The sequence below is a fragment of the Centroberyx affinis genome, unplaced genomic scaffold (assembly GCF_046629955.1).
Source record: "Centroberyx affinis isolate AG114_WGS23_722 - 3 ecotype Tasmania unplaced genomic scaffold, CSIRO-AGI_Caff_v1 ptg002305l_1, whole genome shotgun sequence".
NCBI classification, from domain to species: Eukaryota; Metazoa; Chordata; class Actinopteri; order Beryciformes; family Berycidae; genus Centroberyx; species Centroberyx affinis.
Window position 1 is genome coordinate 325 of NW_027280577.1, and position 23,885 is coordinate 24,209.

The 23,885-nt window shown below is 42.5% G+C and overlaps 1 protein-coding gene across 1 annotated transcript in view; it reads right to left on the bottom strand.

The window, feature by feature from the left end:
• Positions 1 to 261: 261 nt before the first annotated feature.
• The window catches only part of LOC139655555 (tyrosine-protein phosphatase non-receptor type 4-like), a gene marked incomplete at its 3' end in the record, with an annotated part of 51,507 nt that continues 27,883 nt past the window's right edge, over positions 262 to 23,885 (bottom strand). Inside the window, exons 2-10 of the mRNA XM_071532990.1 lie at positions 20,374 to 20,528; positions 10,303 to 10,410; positions 9,778 to 9,820; positions 8,790 to 8,868; positions 6,827 to 6,871; positions 6,283 to 6,335; positions 2,211 to 2,331; positions 1,145 to 1,232; positions 262 to 350 (exon numbers count right to left, since the gene is read on the bottom strand). Of these exons, the coding sequence (XP_071389091.1) occupies positions 262 to 350; positions 1,145 to 1,232; positions 2,211 to 2,331; positions 6,283 to 6,335; positions 6,827 to 6,871; positions 8,790 to 8,868; positions 9,778 to 9,820; positions 10,303 to 10,410; positions 20,374 to 20,511 (764 nt within the window). The remainder of the gene's footprint in view (positions 351 to 1,144; positions 1,233 to 2,210; positions 2,332 to 6,282; positions 6,336 to 6,826; positions 6,872 to 8,789; positions 8,869 to 9,777; positions 9,821 to 10,302; positions 10,411 to 20,373; positions 20,529 to 23,885) is intronic.

Genomic DNA, 23,885 nt, shown 5'->3' on the forward strand with positions numbered 1-23,885 from the left:
AGTCTTCTACTGTTGGCCACTGAGCAGCTTCACTGGAGCAGCTGGTGGTCAAGAGCCTTGATCACAGGCTGTTGAAGGAGTAGATAGCGTTACTCATTCACTTTCCTCACCCACATTTCCCAGCTGGTCCTGGGATTTGAACTGCCGACCTTCCGGTCCCAAATCTGCTTCTCTAAATTCTAGGCTTCCGCCATCCCACTCCTTCCTTTGGACACTTGCTGTGACCCCTTGCAATTGTGTGCGTGTGTATGTGTCACTCACCATGGGAAGTAGCTGATCCGTACCCTGTTCTTGTAAACCACAATACCGGCTGACATCACCCCAATCAGAATCTCTGTGTTGCTCTGGTCCTGATAGAGACAGAGGGAAACAGAGTGTGTTTTTTTCTCCAGGCCAGGTCACTGCTACAAAACAACAGGAGGTTGCAGAAAACAGACCTGCAAGCGAAACCAGTGCTGCCTTCTGGGTCTGCCTGCCTTCAAACCAATAGCAGAGTGTAGCCTATACTGGATAATGACCCTAGAGACTGTTAACTGCCCATGAGCTTGACAAATACAGTTCTTAGATTGTGGCTCTCTATGGTTTTTGCCTAGTGACCCCATTTTAGGAGTGGCTTTTATACTTCTGTGTCTTAATGTCTTAAGATTATTCCTTTTTTTCCCCCACAAACTCCAAAATTACTTAATGACCCTTTGGGAGGTCCTGACCCTTAAGTTTGAGAACTGATACAAGATTGTGTATAAGAAGCCAAGTTAAGACAGCAATTGCTGTTTACATGGGATGAAGGTGAACGTGAGCTAAATTATCTTGGACTGCTCTGGGAAAAAAAAGAGTTTCTGTGGGGAAAGGGAGGGGAGGGAGAGAGGGGAGAAGACAGGATTGAGGTCACAGACACACCGACACGTCTAACACGGCACATGGCTTCAGCTGTGGAAAACCACGAGTATCCCAGCACTCACATATTCAAACTGACAGAGATACAGAGACAGGGAGACACACGCAACATGGATACAACACACACACTATGCATGCACGAAAGAGACTTACAGAGTCAGACAGAACCATATACATATATACAGTCTCACACACACATACAGCACATATACACACAAACAGACAAACAGAGATGCAAACACAGCCTTACCCTTGCATAGTGCAGCTCTACCCCGTAGAGCTCCAGCGTGCGTGCTGTGTTCAGATAATTAAACTCTGACTGGGCAGGAGATAGACCACTGAGAGAGAGAGAGAGAGAGAGAGAGAGAGAGAGGGAGAGAGAGAGAGAGAGAGAGAGAGAGAGAGAGAGAGAGAGAGAGAGAGAGAGAGAGAGAATGGGGGAAGTAGATGGGAAAAAGGGGAAAGGAAAGAGAGATAGAGACAGAGAATAAAGAAGGAGGGTGGGAGGAGAGAGACAGGGATGGAGGGAAGTGGTGGGGCAGAGAGAGCGATGAAGGGGGCAGGGAGAGAGAGAGTGGAAGAGAGAAAGAAAAGCAAGAGAGCCAGAGACATATGGAGATGGAGAGAGAGAGAGTGGAAAGTGAGGAAAAAGAAAGAGACAGGTGGATGAGAGATAAGAGAGAGGCAATGGGAGGGAAAAGGTCAGATTTAGCATACGAGCCATTTACTGAAAACCTACATCAGTCAGCTGTATTGGTGTATGCATGCATTCATTCATGTGTACACACATATGGCAACCCACGGATGTGCTTGCACCTGCATGAATGTGTGTATCTGTGTGTATATAAGCGCACATCTGAGCATGTGTGTGTGTTTGCTTATGTACTGAGTACAAGGTCCCTACATGTTTTGCATTTTAAAACTCCACACTTTTTCCAGACTTAAATTTCATGGATTGGAGTGGATTTGAAGATTTTGGGTGGGTGTTCAATATGATATATACATACTGGCAGACTAAATTATTTTTTACTCCAACAAATGACATGTAAATATAATAATATGTGAAATGACAGTGGATCTACAGCTAGTCAAATGTGTGTCTGGACTTAAAAACAGCATTTTTCCATAATTTTGCATAGTTTTTGAGCAATTCCCAAACTTATACTTTATACTTTTCTTTGTCATTTGTTTGTTAGTGTGTTGAGTTCCTGCCACTTACATGCTTGAATAAGTGTGTGTGTCTATTCATTCTCTGTTTACCTACTGCACCCACAGCTGCAAGTGTGTATGTGTGTGTGTGTGTGTGTATGTTGTACCTGTGCTGCTGGTGATGTTTGGTGACCTCTTTGTGGAAGTCTTGTGGAGGGCTGGGGATGAAGCAGTAGTCAGACAGATAGCCTGCAGCATGCTCTGTTTCACTGTAGTCACCTAACTCAGCTAAAGGGATGAAGGGATAGAGGGAGAGAGAGAGAAAAAGAGAGAGATAATGTCAGTGTATCAAATTTGATAAGTTGCTAATACTGCATGATAGTTAGGAAGCAAGAGATAGAGACAAAAACACTACACTCGTTGTCTACAGGCATAGAGATCAGCACATTGCATTATAATAATTCCCTTTAGAAAATCAATGGAATATTGGATTATATAGGATTGGGAATTTTGTATGACAATGTATATTGTTGTAGTGCATTTTTTTTTTAATTTGTGTCAGTCAGAGGGGAGATATTTCACTCCTCTATACCTTGTGAAAATGATTTTCTGCAAATCATGTCATGTCTGTTTATTGAGCAGTATCTACTAGATAAAAGGAAGCAAAAGTTCTATCATTAAAATAATCTAAACTAATGAATATTCACACCTTAGCTGCAAATTTTCACACAACCTTTTACATCCTTCTGCTATTCAGAAAGAAGCATATGTTATCGCTGCAAGTACACCATGAGACTACACTTGTTAGGATTTGTCTAAAAAAAATATGCTGCCAACATCAGAAGATTGAAAGCACAGTGTTAATCATACAGTGTAATAATGCCTCCACATTACTATCTATGTGTGTGTGTGTGTGTGTGTGTGTGTGTGAGCTGATGTGTATGCATGCGAGTATGTGTCTGTATGTGCTAAGAGATAGCCTTGCAGCTTATCAATAGAGCTAAAAATAGAAGGAACCATACTTTTAGCAATCCCTCGATGACTGAGTCTGAACATAAAGTGAGTCATATCCCTGCCTGCTCCAATAACCGTTAGCCAAGGCCCAAAAACCATTGGGATGTATGTGTGTGTGTGTGTGTGTGTGTGTGTGTGTGTGTGTGTGTGTGTGTGTGTGTGTGTGTGTGTGTGTGTGTGTGTGTGTGTCCCAAATAGCCTAAAGAACAGGTGACTGATCCAAAAATAAATTGCAAAAACAATCTATTGGGAATAAACAAATACGTTCTGACCCTTATCCTATGAACAGTGTATTTCATATAGCAGATGGCCAGAAGGCATCTAAACATGGCTAAAAATAGCAAAAAACATAACATCAACAACACCACTGTCTTTAATCAATCAAAGGGAAAGAACAGAGTGATGACAGATAAAAGGCAGAAACAAAAAGAGCGAAATGATTTGAAAGTCTCTGGCAGCTTTCGGAGGCCTCAGAGAGACGGAGCTTAAAGTGAATCCCCAAAGCCATTAGGTCACTAGCTAGTGGTTGAACGCAAAAACGGCCTAAATTCACACAAGTACTCCCTGGACTAACCCACTTCCCTGTAGCCTAAGCATATTGACCAAAGAATCAATTCTAACTAACCCTCCTATTGATGTACTTACAGCTCCAGGGACAAATATATGTACAGTCGATAGCTACTGCGGCAGTATTACATTACATTACAGCACATAGTGATGGAACGGCGCAGTAAAGTTGGTCTCGTTTTATGCTGGTGTCATTGTTTTAACCTGGTCCAACATGGAATGAAGCTCAAAGAATAGCTGACGGCCGGATCTCTCCTCTCATATTTATCTTTAAATGTGAAATCCATACTGAACTGTAGATTGGCCAACAGTAGAAAAGACTAGCTTGAGCTTAGGTTCCCAATAATTATGTTATTGACTGAACCGCAAAGCTCAAACAAGATGTTCAACTCTCGCTTTGGATCTATGGATTTACATGCAATGTAGATGATACAATGCAATTGGAGGGCGGGCAGGAGGGGCGGGGGTTACTTGGGGGAACGGCGTACCCCTTGTTAGTGCAAATTAGCCCATTGTTAACGTTAGACTTGAGGGAAAACCTGATGAAGGAATGCAGCAGTTTACTCCCCCAGCATGCCCTGCTGTCAATTTGAATAAATTACCGAATGCAACACTGTGCAACTCAATGAACGGCGGTGTAAAAGAGCCAGAGTGTTTGGTGATGCAACATTTTTGTAAATATGAACAGTTGTGTGAATCTACTGTTTGAAAAAAATTACTACCCTTTAAAATCAATTCCTTAAAAACTGATGTAAAGAGCATTGCGGATTTATTATGAGTGGGTTACTAGCTGTTACATGACACTGGCTTACAAAATGGCACCAGTTCTGAGGAAGAGATTGCTGTGTTTATCGGACAGTTTTTGGTAAATTTCAAACAAGAATTCAAATTTACTGGAATGGATTTGTAGTGTTTTGAATGCAAGCTTTAGTGTGGGATTTAATTTGATCAGTCCTGGCACTTGGGCCGAGCTAACTGAATTAGCAGCATAGCAGCTGCTTCAAGCCGTTTTTCCCAAAGCAAACATTTATCTTCATAATCTGGGCTGGCACTGAGCTAAGTGACAACGCAGACATGGACCCAGCTACAGAGTGTGTGTTTGTGTGTTTGTGTGTTTGTGTGTGTGCGTGCGTGTGTGTGTGTGTGTGAATGCAGTAGTGTCTGTCATGATGTTGGTAGTCCACTTCAAATCTCTTCTCTGACCTATATAGCAGTGAAATTCCCCATGAAATGCTCCAGAGAGGTGGGGGACAGAGAGAGAGAGAGAGAGAGAGGAGATGGAGAGAGAGAAAGATGAAGAGGGAGGAGAGTGAGAAAAGAGAGAAGAGTAAAAAAGGGATAAGCAAAGAGAGACAGTGTGAGAGAGAAAAAAGAGAAATGAGAGAAACAGAAACAGAAAAAGAGAGAAAGCGCAAAATAAGCAGCACAGAAAGAGACAGCAGCAGCAGAAAGAGAGAGAGACGGAGTGAGACAGGCAGACAGACAGGCCAGTGTGTCAGGAGTCATTATTCAGCTCAATACGATGACAGAGGGCAAAGTCAGCAAACCCCGGGCTAAATGCTAAATCACCACACTAGATCAGATTAGAGTTAAGGCTGAATGCTATTACCACACTACAGCACTGACGAAGGCTGGGCTATAGGTCTACAGCAATGTTTCTCAACTGGTGGGTTGGGAACAAATGTAAACCGTGAGGTGTTGTGACAGGGCCATGAGAACGGAACAACTTAAATGGGGAAATAAGTGGTTTCTAATATATTCATTGGAACTGTGTGGTCATGGTAAAATGTGGGTTCCGATAAAAGAGCTGTTGAGATCGCCAAGTTTACAGCCAGTAAATCTAGAACTGGTTCATTCACTAGGTCATTACGTTGTGGAAATTCATTAATTTGTCATATCAGCACTGGGGACACCACTTGGGATGCACTGATGTTTTTTTGAGGCCAGTATCAACACTGATGCAACACTAGTGCAAATGCAAGTGTAAAACAGGTTAAGCTATTCAGACGGGCCTATTTTAAGATTATTAAGTGTTTTTTTGTTAGTTTGTTTCTGTTGCTAACGGTTGTATTAAGTGACACACTCCTAGAAAAAAAAGGTCACACAATATTTGATCAATTCCACAACTGATCAAATATTAGCAGCAAAACTAATACCGCGATACCGATATTAGTTTTTAAAGCTGATACCATCTGATGCTGATGGTCTGTCGATATATCGGTGCATCCCTAGACACCACAATTCATTTTCAGAAATCTTTGTACTTAAATCAACAATGAAAAAGAGCAGAAAGAAAGGACAATGCATGTAAACTGAACCTGGTACTTTAAACACCCAGTGGTCATCTCTCTAGCACCTTCCCACTATCTTCATTTGCCTCTGTACAACTTTTGGCCAGTGTGGCTGATTTTGGACTAGCCCACACTGAAAAACACTAGCCGCGATCACATAGAACGTTTCTACCGCTGCTGATAATATTAAGTATCACCAAAGAGCCTAATGGAACTCTAATGGGTTCAGGGCGCCAACTACAAATGCACTGGAACAACCGCAGTCATTACATTAAACAGTTTGCGTGTGTGTAGCTAAAGAGAGACCTAATGAATTGCCTTTCCATCGTTATCTAGAGTGTGTGTGTATCCAGGGAGAAGTACTTACACTGAACTGCATACGATGCCAGGAGCGCGGCTGTGTTGTGTGGACAGGGCAATCTGGAAACCACAAGCACACACGCATGTACACACATACACACACATACAAACGTACACACAAACACAAACACAGATGATTCAGCTTTTGGATCAGAAGCTGTAATAGGCCTTTTCAAACACTGATTCAAACACCAAAGGTTACTGATGTTTAATAATAACAGTGATATAGGATTCAGAATAACATGGACATGGATTAAGCTTTCTATGTCAAGGATTGAGAATGAAAAAGGCAAAATGTTTTTTCACTGAAAAACAAAACCATTAGCCTTGGTAAAATCTACATGTATAGAGCCCGCCCAACCTACGGATACATACACCAGAATTTACTGTATATATATTTCTTGGCAGCATTTAGCCCATGTAGCACTAAAGCTCTGCACTGAAACCAATGCTAATGCAATGCTAACAATTCTATTAGGCCGGTTGGCAGTAGATTTGCCCTGTCTACCCTGTCTATATAGCAATATCTAGAATAAGGACAACATGCTCACCTTCCAGTTAATATATCCTGCTTGATCTGGAGAAAATACTGGTACCTGAAGGGAGAAAAGGACATTACATTAGGATAAGATACAAGTGAACTGTATTCCTCGAAAAGGAAAGTCTGTTTAATTTGAATACATCATGTAAAAATGAAGAGCCACCAGATGCCTAGCAGCAGGGTTATGGTGACAGTTCTGCCGGAGGTGTCTGTTAAGTGAAATTAATGAACACCCTTCAGCCAATCAGAACCGAGTATCCACTAAGCCTTTAGTATAATTAGTAGTACAATAAGCCCATCGAGCTATTGAGTGATCAGACTGGTTGCTCAAACTGACAGACACTATAATGATAGTTACTAAAAATCTCTTTATGAAGCAAGACAGGAGCATAGTTTTATTGTAGCTTTAAGAGAGAATGAAAACTCGCTATCTCTAGGAACACAGTGGGAAGTCATTCCTCATCCTATGCTCTTGGTATCAGCATAAATATTGTTGTACAAAGTGTTGTTGTGTGATACACCATCAGTGTCACATACACAGTTAATTTCCAACAAGGTTATCAGGAGTTTAGTCGTGCCTAGAATGGACAAAGCAGCAGAGCACCAGGCCAGGTCCTGGTGCTAAAAAGTGTCCAGCATCCCATGTTATGGCTCTCTGGAACAGCTACACTGAAATTAATCTCAATCATCTCAATGAATATCATAGATTCCAATTCAACTCAACAACTGGTATTGTTCTGTACTCTGTAATCTTACCAACTGTTTCCTTCCGTGGCAGGTAGCCAACAGTTCAATTTGGACAATGATGTTAAATCTGCTCTAGTATGTTGATCCTACATACAGACTTAACGGGTTGCAAGCTTTGTAAATCCACCAGGGGCTGGGCTGGTGGCTCACTCATCTAAAGCAGTGTTTCACAAAGCCTGGGTCGAGGCCAAAGTTGGGTCGTGGGAGGATTAAAATAGGTCTGGTGGAACTGGTGTCCAGAGGAACTGGCTATAACAAGTTGGCCACACTTTCAAAGTTCCTACAGTGTTATAATAATAATAATAATATGATATTTTACTGATCTCTGTGGGGAAATTCTCTTTTCACTTGTTCCCCTCCACAGGGGAGTCAGAGTGGAGCTGGTAGGGATTCAGTTTCTTGCTCATGGACACTTCAGCAGGGCAAACACGGTGTGTTTACGGCGGGCTTGCCAGCAGGACGCTCTGGTTGAACGACCTCCCTACTCACTACACCACAGTGCTGCCCCTGGTCGACTGGATTAAACACTGTAGGCTCGACAGTCAGTAGCTTTGAAACAGTAAATCTGAGATCTAGACTGTCTTGCACAATAGAGTATCAATTAGTATCAGAAACGATACACTGCGTTAAGCACTTCTAATGCATTAATACGGCAGCCAGAGAATGAGCACTGCTTCCTGTGCGGACAGTGGATGAAACTCAAAAGGTTGTAAAGCTCACTTATATAATGACTTCCCTTGTTAATCCATCGGTTTTCTGGGAGTTGAGCCCTACACTAATGCTTACTTCCACTATGAAAAGTTTTGTAGCCGTCATGTTAAGTGTGCCAGCCTAATGAAAAATCTACAAGGAACAGGAATGTTGTGTCACATACCTCTCTGCCATTTCCTACATCTCCTCACCATCCACTACTACAAAAAACAATACTTGAAGAAGAGTTTGCTGTTCACTTGTTCCATTTTTTTTATCATTTTATTGTGTGTTTATTTATCAAAAAGTATTTAAATGATCTGTGCTGTTCATAGTGTCTTACTGAATGGTGTTGGCTTTCTATATCTTGTTAATGTAAAATAACAAATATCCTCCAGTCAATTAATATTGAGCATTTACCCAGGCCATGGTCTACAGAAGGTCTTATTGTATGATACAAAACAGTCTTTCTCTGTATGTTATCATGTGTCTCAAGTAATTTCCATGTATCTATATATAGGACCAGTGCCTCTTACCGTGTGTACTCTTCCTGAAGTTTACCAGGGTCTGTCACAAAGAACTTGACTCTGAAGCTCAAGTTGTGGGGAGACCCTCCTGGGAAAATAATGGAGGACAGTTAGAGGAAAAAAAACACAGAGGAGCTTTTGTCTGACAGTCAAATGTTTGACTGTGTAGAAAAAATTGCATAGAAAACATGCACAGCTGTTGCAATTAGTGTTGCATGTTAGATGAGTATAAACGATTATCTGAGAATACAATATATCTTTTTTGGCATAGGAAATACATTTTCCATTGATGGTCATGTGTTTTTTGTATTTCTCAGTTACCAAGAGGCATTTTCTACACATGTTGGACAATGTCAGTAGTTAATACTCAAAGAAAAAGCAAAATCAGAGATACAATATTCCGGCTGGACACTGACATTATGTGGCAGCTTCAACACTTATTTTTATACCACTGTTATATATAACATGGTGTCATAAATAACTCCAGGCTTAAAACATGTAGGCCTGATAAAAACACATCAGAAGCTATCCGTATAGTATGAAAAACATAAAAGACTATAGTTATTACTTATTTAGTCAATCACTCAGCATAAAAACGCAGAGTTGAAATACAGTTCAATCATTGCTCGGGGAGGATTGCTGATCTCACTAAGGCTACTTTGTAATTGTTCTATGTGTTATACATTCTATTAGTCATTATCAAAAATAAGAGCAGAGTTGAAATGAAGTTTAATCATTACTTGAGGCAGATTGTGAATTTTAAATCATGCTCAAAGTGGACTGGAGACTTTTGCTTGAGGTGGAGTGTGTATTTTAAACCATCAGTAAAGGTGGACTGCGGACTACTGCTTCAACTGGCTTGTAGATTTTGAAATTAGCAATTTAAGGTTGACTGAGGAGTCTTGCTTGAAGTGGCTCAGGTAGTGGTCTTTCAAATCATTGCTGAAGATGGACTGTGAACTGTTGCTTAAGGTGGTATGTGCTAGATTTCACCTACTTTTTAACTGTTTCCTGATGGGCTTGTTGGGATCGAGCCAGCGCTGTAAAATATAGATGAAGAGAGACTTAGAGACACCATAACACTTCCAAAGCACTACTACGCAACCTCAATAATTCACCACTGGCTCAGCCTGCTACACACACACACACGCACACCTGTCAGACATACTCAAACACTATATACACAGATGCATGCACGCACCAGAGTATACACACAGACATAAATGCACACTCTAGAGAGTTTAATATTTACACGCAGTAGTGATTTATCTCTGAGAGTGTTCTAAACTCAGTCCTATGGTGACCACATAACCCACATGCATGCGCGCACACACACACACGCACACACACACAAAGTAGCCTACACCTACTTTTGGCCCATACACATTGTTGATATGGCTGGAATTTTAACAATTTGGCTGACACACTTCAATAGAAAAATCTCCCACAAACTGTCACACTCACACACTTGAACACACATCCACATCCACACACTTGGACAGACCCACAGCAGCATACTGACCGGTGTGTCTGAGGAGTCGTCAGCCAGGTGTAGGCCAAAGTAGTCTCTCTCAGTCAGCTCCAGGTGCTTAAAGACAGCATCCAGCAATACCTGGCCGTGGTCCGACTTCTACAGGGAGGGAGAGAAGGGAAAGGGAAGAAAGGAAAAGTCAGACATTTTTGTTAGATTTTATTGGTTAATTTCAGGATAACTACATAAAAACAACACGACCATATCTGGGAAAGGGTGAAAGGGCAGAAGGGAGGGAATGACAGACACGTGGAGGGGTAGAGGGAGGGTAAGAGGGAGAGAGTGGAGGATAGATGGATGGAAGTTTGGAGGTTAAAAGTGAAGTACAGACAATGTAAGGGAGGAAGAGAAAAAGAAAGATCTGGAAGCACAGCACCAACTCCTAACCATGTTTGGCTTTCTGCAGGGTGAGAGAGGGAGGAACACTAGGATGGAGACAGAGAGAGAGAAAAAAAAAGTACAGATTGTGTACAATCCGCTGCGGCTTTGTGTCTATATATATATAGAGCTAATTAATTATCAGTTTATTTGATAATTCTCTCTGGTTCCCTAATTGATCAGCTGCCTTAATCACTTCTATGGAGAATACAATAACATTAGGCTACTTGGTTTGCTGGGTAAAGTTAGCAGCTAAACATGGCTAGTACCGTATTATATTCATTCATAAAATCACTGCTTATCCAACAAACATAGCTTATTACATGCTCCATACATATATTGAAGCATTGTTGATACACTACAACAACAACAACAACTTGCTTTATTACAAAACGCCATATTGTGTTTACCTATATGTAATCACCATACATCACTGTATCACAGCAGTACATGCAAAACTAACAGATGAAGGACCCAGATGTACGTTCTCCCATCCTGTGAAATCACCTAAATTCATTTGCATACGAGAAGAGGATCATGGGAGCTGTGTGAAAAATCGCAGCTGCGGTGTGAAGATTCATTATTAAAGTTTAATTTTAACAGGAAAACAACTTTTTACTTCCTTTTCATTAATTAGATCCTGCTCGGAAAAGAACAGCCATGATTTGTAGACATTTATTTGCTGTAAAACTGTGATGAAGTTTGATAGCGTCCACATATCTACTGTAGACTCTTGGCCACTTGACCACTTGGCTCTTGAAAATCATGGCGCCATGGTAAAAGAAGAAAGAAAGAAGAAGTGATAATATTCAACATTAAAACCACATCTGTCTGTGGAGACAGGGCCATTAGGAGAGAGAGACTGAGAACGCAGAAAAGTGATTTAATTCAGCTAAATCAATGACCATGTGCTTTAACATGGATAAGTAATTAGACATCTTCAATGTCCGCTTTGACCAGTCTATTGGCTATGAGACAAGGTGCATTGGTTCTGGACAAGTTCAGTGCTGTTGTGATAACTGCTGTGTGTTACATGCTATCCACTTGGCTGTTGTCTGACAATAAGATGTCTGCTTATATAGAAATAAACACTGCTGTTATCAAGCAGAAGGAACAAAGAACGACCATGAGCTTTAACATACATAAATACTTAGATACACAGATCACAGAAAGAGAAAGACAGAGGGAAGGATGGTGGGTGGAAGGGATAGACGGATGAGGGAGGGAAAGAGCAAGGAATTATTTATCGTGTGAGTCATTACTGTAAAATCGCATCATGTGATGATCGTACTTGGGAAACAGGGAAGGGAAGGAGAGAGAATAAACTGTGGAGCCACAAGTGGAGCGCAAATTCACACCTGATCATGCTGCTACTTTGAGAGAGGGAGAGAGAGAGAGAGGGGGGGAGGGAGAAAGGGTGTGTGAGTGTGTAACTCCACCAGAGATCCCATGGGAGAACAGCTAGATACACACACACACACACACACACACACACACACACACACACACACTCTCCCACTGCTTCTCTCTTCCATCTCTCTCCCCTCTCCCCTGGTGACACACTTTACAGCACAGCATGTTAGAGTGTGTGTGTGTGTGTGTGTGTGTGTGTGTGTGTGTGTGTGTGTTTGGGGGGGGGGGATACAAACGGAATGGTAGTTGACAGTTGACGACACGTTGACATGGCAGCCCTGTGGGATCACAGTCAGTCTCTCAGCTGTGTGTGTGTGTGTGTGTGTGTGTGTGTGTGTTAGCTATCTGCTGCTGCTGTCAGAGCCTAGTTAAATGTGAGTAAACTCTGATACCCTCTGTGCTCCTTCCTTCCCTACTTCCTTCCTTGCTCACTTCCCTGTAACCCCACGCTCAAAGTGTTTGCATGAATGAGAGAATATTTTAAGCCTGTGAGTGTCAGTATAAAATCTAGCACTAACTTTAAGGTGTGTTTGTGAGGGTGGGTGTGGTGGAGGACTACTGAAAATGAGTGACAGACTCTCCGGCTTGCAGAAAGTCTCAGAAGCCTGCTAGCTTACTGACTGATTACATATTTGATAGCTGACTTATTAATTTACAGCCAGACTGACTGACTGACGGAATATGAGTGGCTGACTGATTGACAAAATGACAAGATTTCAAACAAACTGACTGATGGCCTTACTGACAAAGTAACCAACTAGCTGACTGACTATCTCACTGCCTGACCAATTTGCTGACTGGCCGGGGTCACACAGACAAATGAGGAAGTGAAGAAACATGCAAGGCTCTAATCTGATGTTTCCTCATGTAAGGCTATTCATAGATATGTCTGAGACTCTGTGTGTGTGTGTGTGTTTGTGTGTGTGTGTGTGTGTGTGTGTCTACAGAATCCCCTTTGTATGAAGTGGCTTTTCAGGCTGGATGTGGGAGCCCTCTGTGGCGTTTTTATACTGTGCTCCCAGGAAACTCGTCGCCACTGTGTGAGTGCATGTGTGTGTGTGCATGTGCATATGTGTGTGTGTGTGTGTGTGCATGTGCGTATGTGTGTGTGCATATGTGTGTGTGTGTTAGGCTCTTCTGGTATTCTAAAAGCATCGGAGCCAAATGTGCAAATGCTGCCACTGCAGGAGCAAACAGCCATACATTATTTAAATGGAGCTAGGAACGCATGCACACACACATACACACACACGCACACACACACACACACACACACACACACACGCTTTTAAACACACACACACGCTTTTACACACTCTCTTACAGCAGCAGCAAACTCCATATTATAGATAGCTCGTGGGTTGGATAGTGAGAGAAAGAGATGGAGACAGAGAGAGAGAGAGAGAGCGAGAGAGACTGACTGAAAGACAGAAAGAAGCAGAGAGAATAGAAGCAAAGAGAGAATAGAAGCAAAGAGAAACAGTAACAGACTAAGAAAGTGCGACAAAGCGACAGAGAGAAAAAGAGAGAGAACAACACACAGACTGAGAGAGAAAGTGAGAGGAAGACAGAGAGTCACAGAGACTGAGAGAGAGAGAGGGAGAGAGCTAGCAGGAAAGAAGAGAAAAGGAGTGATTGACGATGCGGCTGGGTGAGACAAACGCTCTTTGTGTTGATCATCAATCCACCAGCCCCGCTGAGTAAAATAGTGTCTGTGTGTGTGAGAGAGAGAGAGCGACAGAGAGAGAGAAACGGCGATAGAGAGCAATCGAGAGCGCAAGAGAATGGCTGAGAGAGTGAGAGAGATGCTCTGATAGAAGTGTTTTTTCACACAGTCTTAGTCCAGGTTTATCTTCAGTGTGGGAGAAAAGTAGGGATGCGCCGATCCGATACTCAGTATCAGCATCGGTCCGATACTGGCCAAAATCACTGGATCGGATATCGGGAAAAAAAAAAAGTATAATCCGATACGATCCATTAGCCTATACTGTCACGTAAATGCTTAACTAAACTTTGAGCAACATGCCGTAAAGAGAGATGTGTCACGACAAGAGTAACACAGATGAGCAGCATGTGTCATGTGAACAGTAGCTAGAACGTGAGTGAGACCTGTTAGCAGCGCTGTCATCATGTCAGCTGTGGGGAGTTATTTTAAGCTCAAGGAACAAAAAAGCTAAACAGCCGAGTGCAATTTATGCAATGCGAGTGTTTTGAGGGGTGGCAGCAGCGTTGGAAACTTCAACACCACAAACTTGATTAAACACTTGCAGAAGCATCATGGAAAGGAGTATGCCGAATTTGTACGAGTGCCAAGAAGAAAAGTGTGCCGGAACAAAAGCAAACAAACAAAAGGAAACAAACATTGCTGGAAACAATTCAGAAACGTGAAAAACTCCCTCCAGACAGCAACAAAGCAAAGCTGATAACGGAGAAAGTCGCTGAATTCATGGTGCTGGATGACCAACCCCTTTCTGTTGTTGAAAATGTGGGTTTTCGACGCTTAATCGAACATTTGGAGCCTCGCTGCACGTTGCCAAACTGGCATTTCATCTCCGAAATGGCTATCTCAAATAAGTACAAGGAAGTGTGCAAATTCATTTCGCTCAGACGTGTGTCCAATGTCATTACTAAGTCTGACAGCACAGTGGATAGACTCAAGTTTTACTTTGCAAAAAGCAGTGCTGCAGGCTAAGCAGTTTCGTGGCTCACACACAGGAGAGTCCATCGCTACATCAACGGAGGAGATGTTAAATGCATGGAAAATTGAGAAGAGGAAAGTCCATGTCATTTTAAGAGACAATGCCAGTAACATAATAAAAGCAATGGATCGCCTTGGAGTTGCCAGTTTGGGATGCTTCGCGCATACCCTGCAACTTATTGTGAACGAGGGACTGCTATCACAGTATAAGTGATGCACTGGCTATCGGCAGAAAAATTGTGGGTCACTTCAAGCACTCGCCACTTGCGTATTCACGCTCGGAGGACATTCAAGTGTAGCTGAATATGCCGCCCGAGCATCTGCAACAAGATGTACGAACGAGGTGGAACAGTACATATTATATGATCGAGAGCCTCACTGCACAGAAACGGGCCCTGTGTGCATATACAGCTGAGTACGACCTGCCAGCCACATTGACTGCAAACCAGTGGGGGGTACTGGAAAAGACTGTCGCAGCTCTAGCCCCTTTTGAGTAGTTGACAAGGGAGGTAAGCTCTTCATCTGCGTCTGCACCTGATGTCATCCCCATTGTCAGTGTCCTTAAACGCGTTCTCACTCGAGAAAACGAGGCCGACGAGGGAATTAAAAGAAGTTGAAAGGCACCCTCCTTGAGGCTGTGAACAGACATTTCAGAGACGTGGAATCTGCACAGCCTCCATTATTATCAATGAAAGGAGGAGCAGGCTGACAGCTGAGAAGGCTGAAATGCTAATCTTTCTAAAGAAGAATCTGCCCCTCATGTTAAAGTGAACAAACTTAAGTCACATAAGGACTTAAGTCACATAAAAAAGATGAGCCAGTGGTTTCTGTGAGTTTTTAAAGGTCAGGTAGCTACTGCTATGTCTTATCATCTTAGGGAAAAACTTGAACCAGATATTTTAGTTTACATTGCAATTATCTTTTCATACTGGAATTGTATTCATTCTAATGTTTAGTTTTATATAGGTGATCAACCCCAGAGGTTACATGTGAAAGCAACTTTAAAGCTTGCACTGTCTACCCTTAGATATTTTTGTTTTTTCAATGCAGCTGACTTGATATCAGGTGTAATAGCCTAGAGTTTCAGTTGTGAGTGCCTTAAGATGCCATGTCTACAGTACTGTGTTCCACTGTACATTTTATACTGGAGATGCTATTATTTTTATGTTAAGTTATAGTTATTTAAGTTATGGTCTACATTGCAACTTGTTTTTTGCTATGTCATTGAGGTATAGGCTACATTGAGTGTTGAGTTATATCCAGTATTTTACACTGGAATTATAATTCCTTTGTTATTCTAAATACTCAGATTTAAACTTTTGCACAAAGTTGCACTTTAAATTTCATTTTGAATGTTTGAATGGTGCTGATCACTCAAAAATGCTGCTAAAAGTTCTGTGTGTGAGAAAGTTTCAATAAAAAGAAGCAGCAGTATTGCATAACTGAGTCATGTTGTGGGCTATGTATTTCTTCCTTTAGGGGAGTAGAATATTTGTTTCAGTTTGAGCATGATGTTTAGATGGCTAGGTTAAGCAAAGTGCATCCAGACAAATGTATTATTAACAGCTTAGTTGTTTAAGAGAGGGAAAAAGACGGTATCGGATTGGTATCGGTATCGGCAGATACTCAAGTTTGCGGTATCAGTATTGGACATGAAAAAGTGACAGAAAAAATTGTGATTTTTTCCTTTTTTCCTTCCCTCTTTTCTTTCCTTCCTTCCACGGAGGACAAAACTGAATCTGGAGTGTGTGTGTTTGTGTTGAAGAATGATGGAAATTCAGGAAGGCGTGAGGCAGCTTGTCCAGACAGGAATAGAGCTAGGTAAAGGAGTCATTCACTCAACCTCTCTCTCTCACACACACACACACACACACTTATGAAAAAAATCGGGGTAGTGAATTGCACAGCCATATAAATTGGCATAACTGCGATCATCATAACATTTGTTGACTATCCATCACATATTAGACACACAGGCAGACACATACACATATGCGCACACACACACACACACACACACACACACACACACACAATATGACACCCTCACGCCCTACTCCACATAGCAGCACCTCTCTATTTCTGGATGGAGAAGGAGCTAAGCAAGCATAAATGTTACCACAGCCACACCCATCCCGCAACACACACACTAACACACACACACAAACACACACATACACTAGTGCTAAGCTATTCTCCATATTGTTTTCACACAAATAGTAAGCCTAACTCCAACACACATAATTATAATGAAATAATGTCACCAAAACCCAGCAGCTGTACTAGTCTGCATCTCCGGCCTCCATGTTGGATCCTGGGTTTCCTCTACCAAGCATAGAGAACATATAGGGTAACTGTGCCTTGCAGGAGGATTCGTCAATCACTGTGTGTGAGGAATACACCAAGTATTTGGCAGATTTGCCCGTTGGTCAACTAAATGCTAAGTAATGGTGTGAAGAATGAATGATATGTGGCCAAGTCTGGCAGTTTTTGTATTGAAAAATTAACAAAAGAACCCAAGGAATTCTATCTTTAAGATCATCGATACCCTGTGTGTCGTACGCCCCCGGGTGCACCCGCCCCCCCGGGTCCGGTTCCCATGACGATAAGTGACTCTCTCTGGATTTTCCCCTCCTCACTAGGTTCAAGGCCAGTCGGCCAGGGAGAGGATCAATAGAAGTCTTGTTGCTCCAAGGATGTCTTGTCTTTCCAGGAAGTTACTGCTGCTACCGGGGGCTGATCAATGACCAGAGAGACTGACAGAGACTGACTCATTCATTCAGAAAGAGGGAGGGAGGGAGTGAGAGGAGGGGTGAGAAATGGAGAGGCACACAGAGAGAAACATAGCGAAAGAAAAAATGGAGTGGAGAGAGAAACAGACTGATATAGTAGGGTTATATGTAATGTATGTATGTCGATTATGGTTACATTGAAAATCCTGATTATTTTGCTAGTGATCACAACAGTTAATTCCAATTATTTCAATGATTTGAAGAACAAAATTATTTTACTGCTCTTTTTGCATCTTGTAACAACATCTTGAGTATTTTCAACAACTGCTGTTGTAGAAAAGTCTAACACCAATATTGTATGAGTGATAACATATAATTTATTGAGCCTTAATTTAGAGTAGGCAAGGCAGATGAGGTAGAGAGAGAGAGAGAGAGAGAGAGAAGGCCAAAGGGGATGTAAGGGGTAGAAAAATGAGGAGAGACAGAGACTGAGAGAAAGCTAGAGAGGTAGAGGGAGAAAGAAAAACAGAAAAGGGGGGAATGAAAGTTACAAAGACAGAATGGGATAGAGAAAGCAGGCAGAGGCAGAAGAGGAGGGGAGAAAAAAAACTTTAATGATCCAACGATGTGGCATGATCAGTCCCCAAGGGAACGGCTTCTCCATGTTGTTTTCACTATATGGTGAGGATGGTAAACAGAAAATAACAGTCCAAAAGTCATCAGTTGGAGACTGGCGATACGCACCATGCCAGATTATCAAAGACTGTTATTCTGTTCTAGCAAATATTTAGCTTTCCAACTTATCTTTAACTGTTGTGCACAGGAATTGTTAAGCATTATCATTTTCATTGTTTAGATAAGATCTGTTGCACTTTATTTTGTTTGGATTTCATGAAGAAGGTTTGGGAGAGGCTCTCATCTTCTGCTGATGCACTCCAAATGTGATACAACTTGGGTGCTGCTGGCCATTTGGTTTAGCTACTGGGAATTTGTATATTTTACAATCCAATATTGTCAAGTTTCATATACACAGTACAAACACACATATGATGGGTTGGTGGCAGCACAAAGTCAGCAATAGAGCGGTATAGTGAAGGGTGGCATGAAGTGAGAAGAGAGGTCAGATAGACTTGCTGATATATGGGGCATCCCCAACCTACTTCTGTCAAATACACATCACTAAATGTCTGTTTTTCCCCCATAATAACACACACACAGCAATACACACTCTTACACAGGTCTCTCTCTCTCTCTCTCTCTCTCTCTCTCTGTCTCTCTCTCTAACAATGTTGTAATCACATCAACACTGATTGGCACGCACACAACCTGCACAATCACATTTGTGCATTTTGTCTATGTGTGTGCCTGTGCATGCATATCCATGTGTATGTCTGTTTGTGTGTTTGTGTGTGCGTGTGTGTGTGTAGCTACACTGACACTGTGTGCATGTATGTACTTGACTGGGCTGCAGCTTTCAGGAGGCTCCTATGAGCTCAGGAATGTCAAGCATTTCACCGCGAGCGACGGTACACACACACACATTTACACGCACCCCTGCGTGCGCGCACACACACTCAAACACACAGACACACACACACACACACACACACACACAGAGAGGATGTGATGTGTCAGAGGGGATGTTATTAAAGGAGTCACAGAGGGAAGTTCCCTACTCATACCGTCATATAACTCTGAACAAACACTGACAGACAGACACACACAGAGGGAGAGAGAGAGACATAGAGAGAAGCAGACTTAGAGAAAGAGAGAGAACAGACTCTTTTTCCTCTGAAAGACAGAGGAAAAAGGATGTACAGAAATATAGAGAATGAAAGAGAATAGAGAAAGACCGAAAGAGACAGATGACTAACATCAGTCACAAGACAGCTTCTCATACCATGTCACCTGCTTTTAGGCACAACATACAAACACACACACACACTTCCTCAGTAACTGTTGTGAAAGTGCCCTTGAGCAAAAGCACTTAACCCCCAACTGCTCCAGCGGCCAACAGCAGAGGACTGAGGCTGCACTGGGCAGCTCCCAGGTGTGAATGTGTGTGACTGTGTGTTTGTAAAGCAGGGCGTTGTGCTGAGAAAGACAGTGTGTGCAAAGGCCGGGGCCAGCAGGGGGACGTAGTGAGTAGGGAGACCCTCCTTCAACCAGAGGGGCTGGGGGCTCAAGGCCCTGTGACGGCAGGCCTCCACCCTGCTGGAGTGTCTTTGAGCAAGACACTGACTCCCTACCAGCAGGTGAGAACAGTAAATTTCTCCTTCAAGGATGAATAGAGCATCACAAGAAAAAAAAGATAGTGTGGGCTGAGAGTAGTTGTTGTTGTCCTTCCTTCTTACAATGTGTGACTCTACGTATATATGTATATACTTATTTCTGTTTTCCATGTTAAATTTTTGCTTTTATGTGAAGCACATTGAGTTTCCCTGTGTATGAAATGTGCTATATAAATAAATGTTTACTTACTTTTGAAATGTTGCAAAAAATAAAATGTAAATTAGGTGTGTTTTCATCAGCTGGGTTAAGGCGAATAAATGGGCTTCCATGTCAGAAAAATGGAAATAATCTTTAAAGAATGGATTAGTATTGGGCAAGTTGTTATTGTTCTTTGGTGTCAACTAATTAACTGTTGTGCAATGAATTCATTGGGCTGGTCACGCAAAACCTACGTCATTATTTAGTCGATAAAAGCAGAGAAGAGCGTAAAAACGTTATTGAGGAAATTTTATCAAATTTTGCCGTTTTCCTTCAGCTTTCCTAATTCTATACATCATAATACGCAACAAAATACATGAATGGAAAGCGGGCTAAAGAGGCAGTACTTACGCTGACTTTGAAGGCCTGGACGGTGTTGTCCAGCAGCAGTACGTTGCACACAACCTGTGTGTGCTGCCTGTCTCGCTCCAGCTCCGTCGCCCGGACATTGTAGGATCTGCCAGCAGGCAAGCGGAAGCGCGCGCTCATCACGCTCCTACCAGGGTCTGCAACAGCCAGAGACACAGCAGAGGGAAGAAAATACTGGTGAGTGATTGAGAAAAAACAGGAAAACACCAACACATACAACCTGTACAAGCAGAACAGGCTGAAATAGAAAGTGAGAGAGACCAAGATAGAGACAGAGAGAGAGAGAGGTGAAAAAGCAAGAAAGAAATAGACAGAGAAAGCAACTTTTGTGATGAAGTTATGGTGCACTCAAGTCTCCGATATATACAAACGGTATGACTAATTTGGAGGTGTGTCAGGTGATGGAAAGCACCGTTTGGAAAGGCTCGAACTGCCTACAAAGAATACAATGAGCCAATGCACAGTATGACATGATGTACAGCTACATCTCAGTCTGCGCCTCCCTATCCCACTGCCATAGTGAGGACAGCTACACTGCAAGGCAAGCCTGTACAGGCACAGAATAGCAGCAAGGACTGACTGCTTCATGTGAAAAGAATGTCAATGAGGAGGCAGGTAGTAGATTCTCTAGGGGATGGGGAAAGTAGTAGGCCAGCGCAGGGGATTTTAACATACTGTCTAGTCAAGAACTTGGACATTTGCTTACATGCTAAAGAAATTTAGAGAATTTTAAAATGTATTTAGGTTTGATTTAGTAAAGAATGATATATTACAGTCCGGGGCAAGTGAGAAAAACCAACAATCAGAATATCTTTGTCTAGATACTTAGGACAATTCAGTACTCATTTTGGGGGTTTTTAAAGATTATTTGATGGGCATTTCCACATTTGTTAGACAGTTCAAAGTAGAGAGAGACAGAAAAGACATGTGACAAAGATCCTGAGCTGAATTTGAACCCAGGACTTGGCATTTACCCAGCACACGCCTTAGACCATTGAACCAACAAAACTCCCCCAACTCAGTACCCTTAATTTTGCTTTGGCCCACTTAAGACCCACTCTTAAACAAGACTAGGTCAAAACCTAGTATATGGCTGGACCGTGTATGAGTGTGCCACGTGCCACGGCAGACCAATGGTGTAACTAACTCCGCTGTAGACTGCTAATACAGAATAATAGTCCATACATCCATACTGATCGTTCCAGCGCGCCGTCTCCACCGCGCCCACGGCCCGCATTGATCCTGCTGATCAAAGCGCCAGGCGCTCTGTTACCCGTCGGTGCCGAAAACGCTGTTTGCCGGACACCGGGGGTGCATCGTCGTCGGGACCCTGGCCGAAATCTCAGCCGGATCATCGGGAACAAATCAGCGGCCAGCTAATGGCACTGGCCGGAACCGTGGCCCCGGGAAACTTCGGGAAGGTCGGCAATAAGCCCTCGGCGTGATGAAACCTCCATGCTTGTTTGTGTCTCTCTCAGAACAGAGGGCTTCAGGTGGACTGAGCTCGCGCATATGCATCGACATAAACAGTGATATGATATAATTGTATAGATTCTACTTTAGCTTCAGCTTACATGCATGATAGTGGTCAGCCTGCTTACTGTGTGGGAGAAACGGGCTCCTGATCTCAGCGGAGAAACTAGACGGCGGAGAAAACGAAACTGAAATTTCTGGCTCTGTGATCCTATGATGTGCCACGTGCCACGGCCGACCAATGGTGTAACTTGATCACTCAGTCAGTCAGTCAGTCAGTCAGTCAGTCAGTCAGTGACAGACATTCGCGTTTGTAGGGCTGGCCCCGCTGTTGAGGTCCAGCCAAAAAAACACTTTCCTAGCAAGCTTGACCTCTGTTACAGCTGAGACTTTCAAGGAGGAATTTGATCAATACTTTCATTTCATCATTTCATCATATTCACGCCTGGCTGGAGCAGCACAAGTGGTAAATGACTGCAGTGCAAACAGTGGCTCAGGATGCCCGGTCTGCTCATCAGGGGGAATAACAAACAATGATTCAAACTGAAGCTGCTCTACTTAGAACAAAGAAAAAACCTCCTCATTACTGACTCTGAGTTGTTGGCCACTTCAGAGTATTTTCCTAGACCTCCAAGAGGAGTCGTCTAGGAACTACCTCCCTGAGAAGTCAAATATGGCTTAAATCCAGGTTTGCGCTGTCAAAAATCTGTCTTCTTCTTTTTCCACTCTAGCATATAAATGAATGACATACCAAATAAAATACGGTCTGCTTGTATTTGAATCTGAACTGATACTACATGCTCATAATACTTTTTCTTCAAAAAACTGAGAAAACTCTGAATAGTAATGTAAGATGATGGACTGTCCACTCACTGTCAGTAAAAGAAACTGGGGCGAAGCAGCTGGTCTATTATAAACTATTTTGTGAAAAGGAGCTATAATTGGAATACCATGTATTCAAATGGCCTGCTCCATTCTGTGTTGTTTTTTGTGGTTGTTTTAGTTTGGGTTGTTTTTTTTGTTTTGTTGGGTAAAATACACCACTTGTGTCTTGTGCGCCTTTATCTGAACTCCCACGATGAAAATGTCCTCTCTTGCTTTTTTTTTTATTCCTAGGTGATCTATCATGACAGCAGACATAATAACCCCACAAAGGTCATGGCCTCGTCATCAAGAGCTGCTGTATTTGTACCGATGGCTCTGTGTGCGTTTCTGTGTGTGTATGTGTGTATATATATGGATGGCTCGCTGTGTCTGAGCTGCTTGTCACTACACATCACAGCAAACTCCCATGAGCACTGGCAGATGACAAGCATACTATGTGTATGTTTATGTGTGTGTGTGTGTGTGTGTGTGTGTGTGTGTGTGTGTGTGTGTGTGTGTGTGTGTGTGTGTGTGTGTGTGTGTCTTCATGCTGGAAGTGGCCCCCTGAGGTCCCACAGCGATCTATTCAATCATTCACATCAGCATTCAGACACAAATACACACACGCACACACACACACACACACACACACACACACTAGGGGCCACCACTGACACGCCAGTCACAGCCCTCCTTCTCGCCTCCTTCTAAAGTGAAAGATTTTCACTAGAGGGGCAAGCTACACATATTAACCATATGATATTAAAACATCTTTAACAAGTGATTTAAAAAAAAAAAGTATCTATGATTTTAAAGAATTTTAAAGAATCTTTAACATGGAATTTAAATGTGTGATTGATAACATCTTAAACACATTATTTTCACTAGACAAACTATGAATGGAGCAAATGGAGCAAGGAGCAAAATGGGGCAATTCTGAAAGCACCCCACCCCGCAGCATTTCCCAAACAATTCCCCTTTGGGATGGAGCAACAGTGCCGCAACAGGGCCTCCAACATGGGACATCAATGATGGATAGATCTGTAGCTGTTTATATACCTGTCAGGTCAGCATCCAAAATCCCTAAAAGCAAACCTTGACAGGAAAGCAAGCTAGGAGCTTTAGCTAAGCATGGGACACTTCAACATGTATGTTAG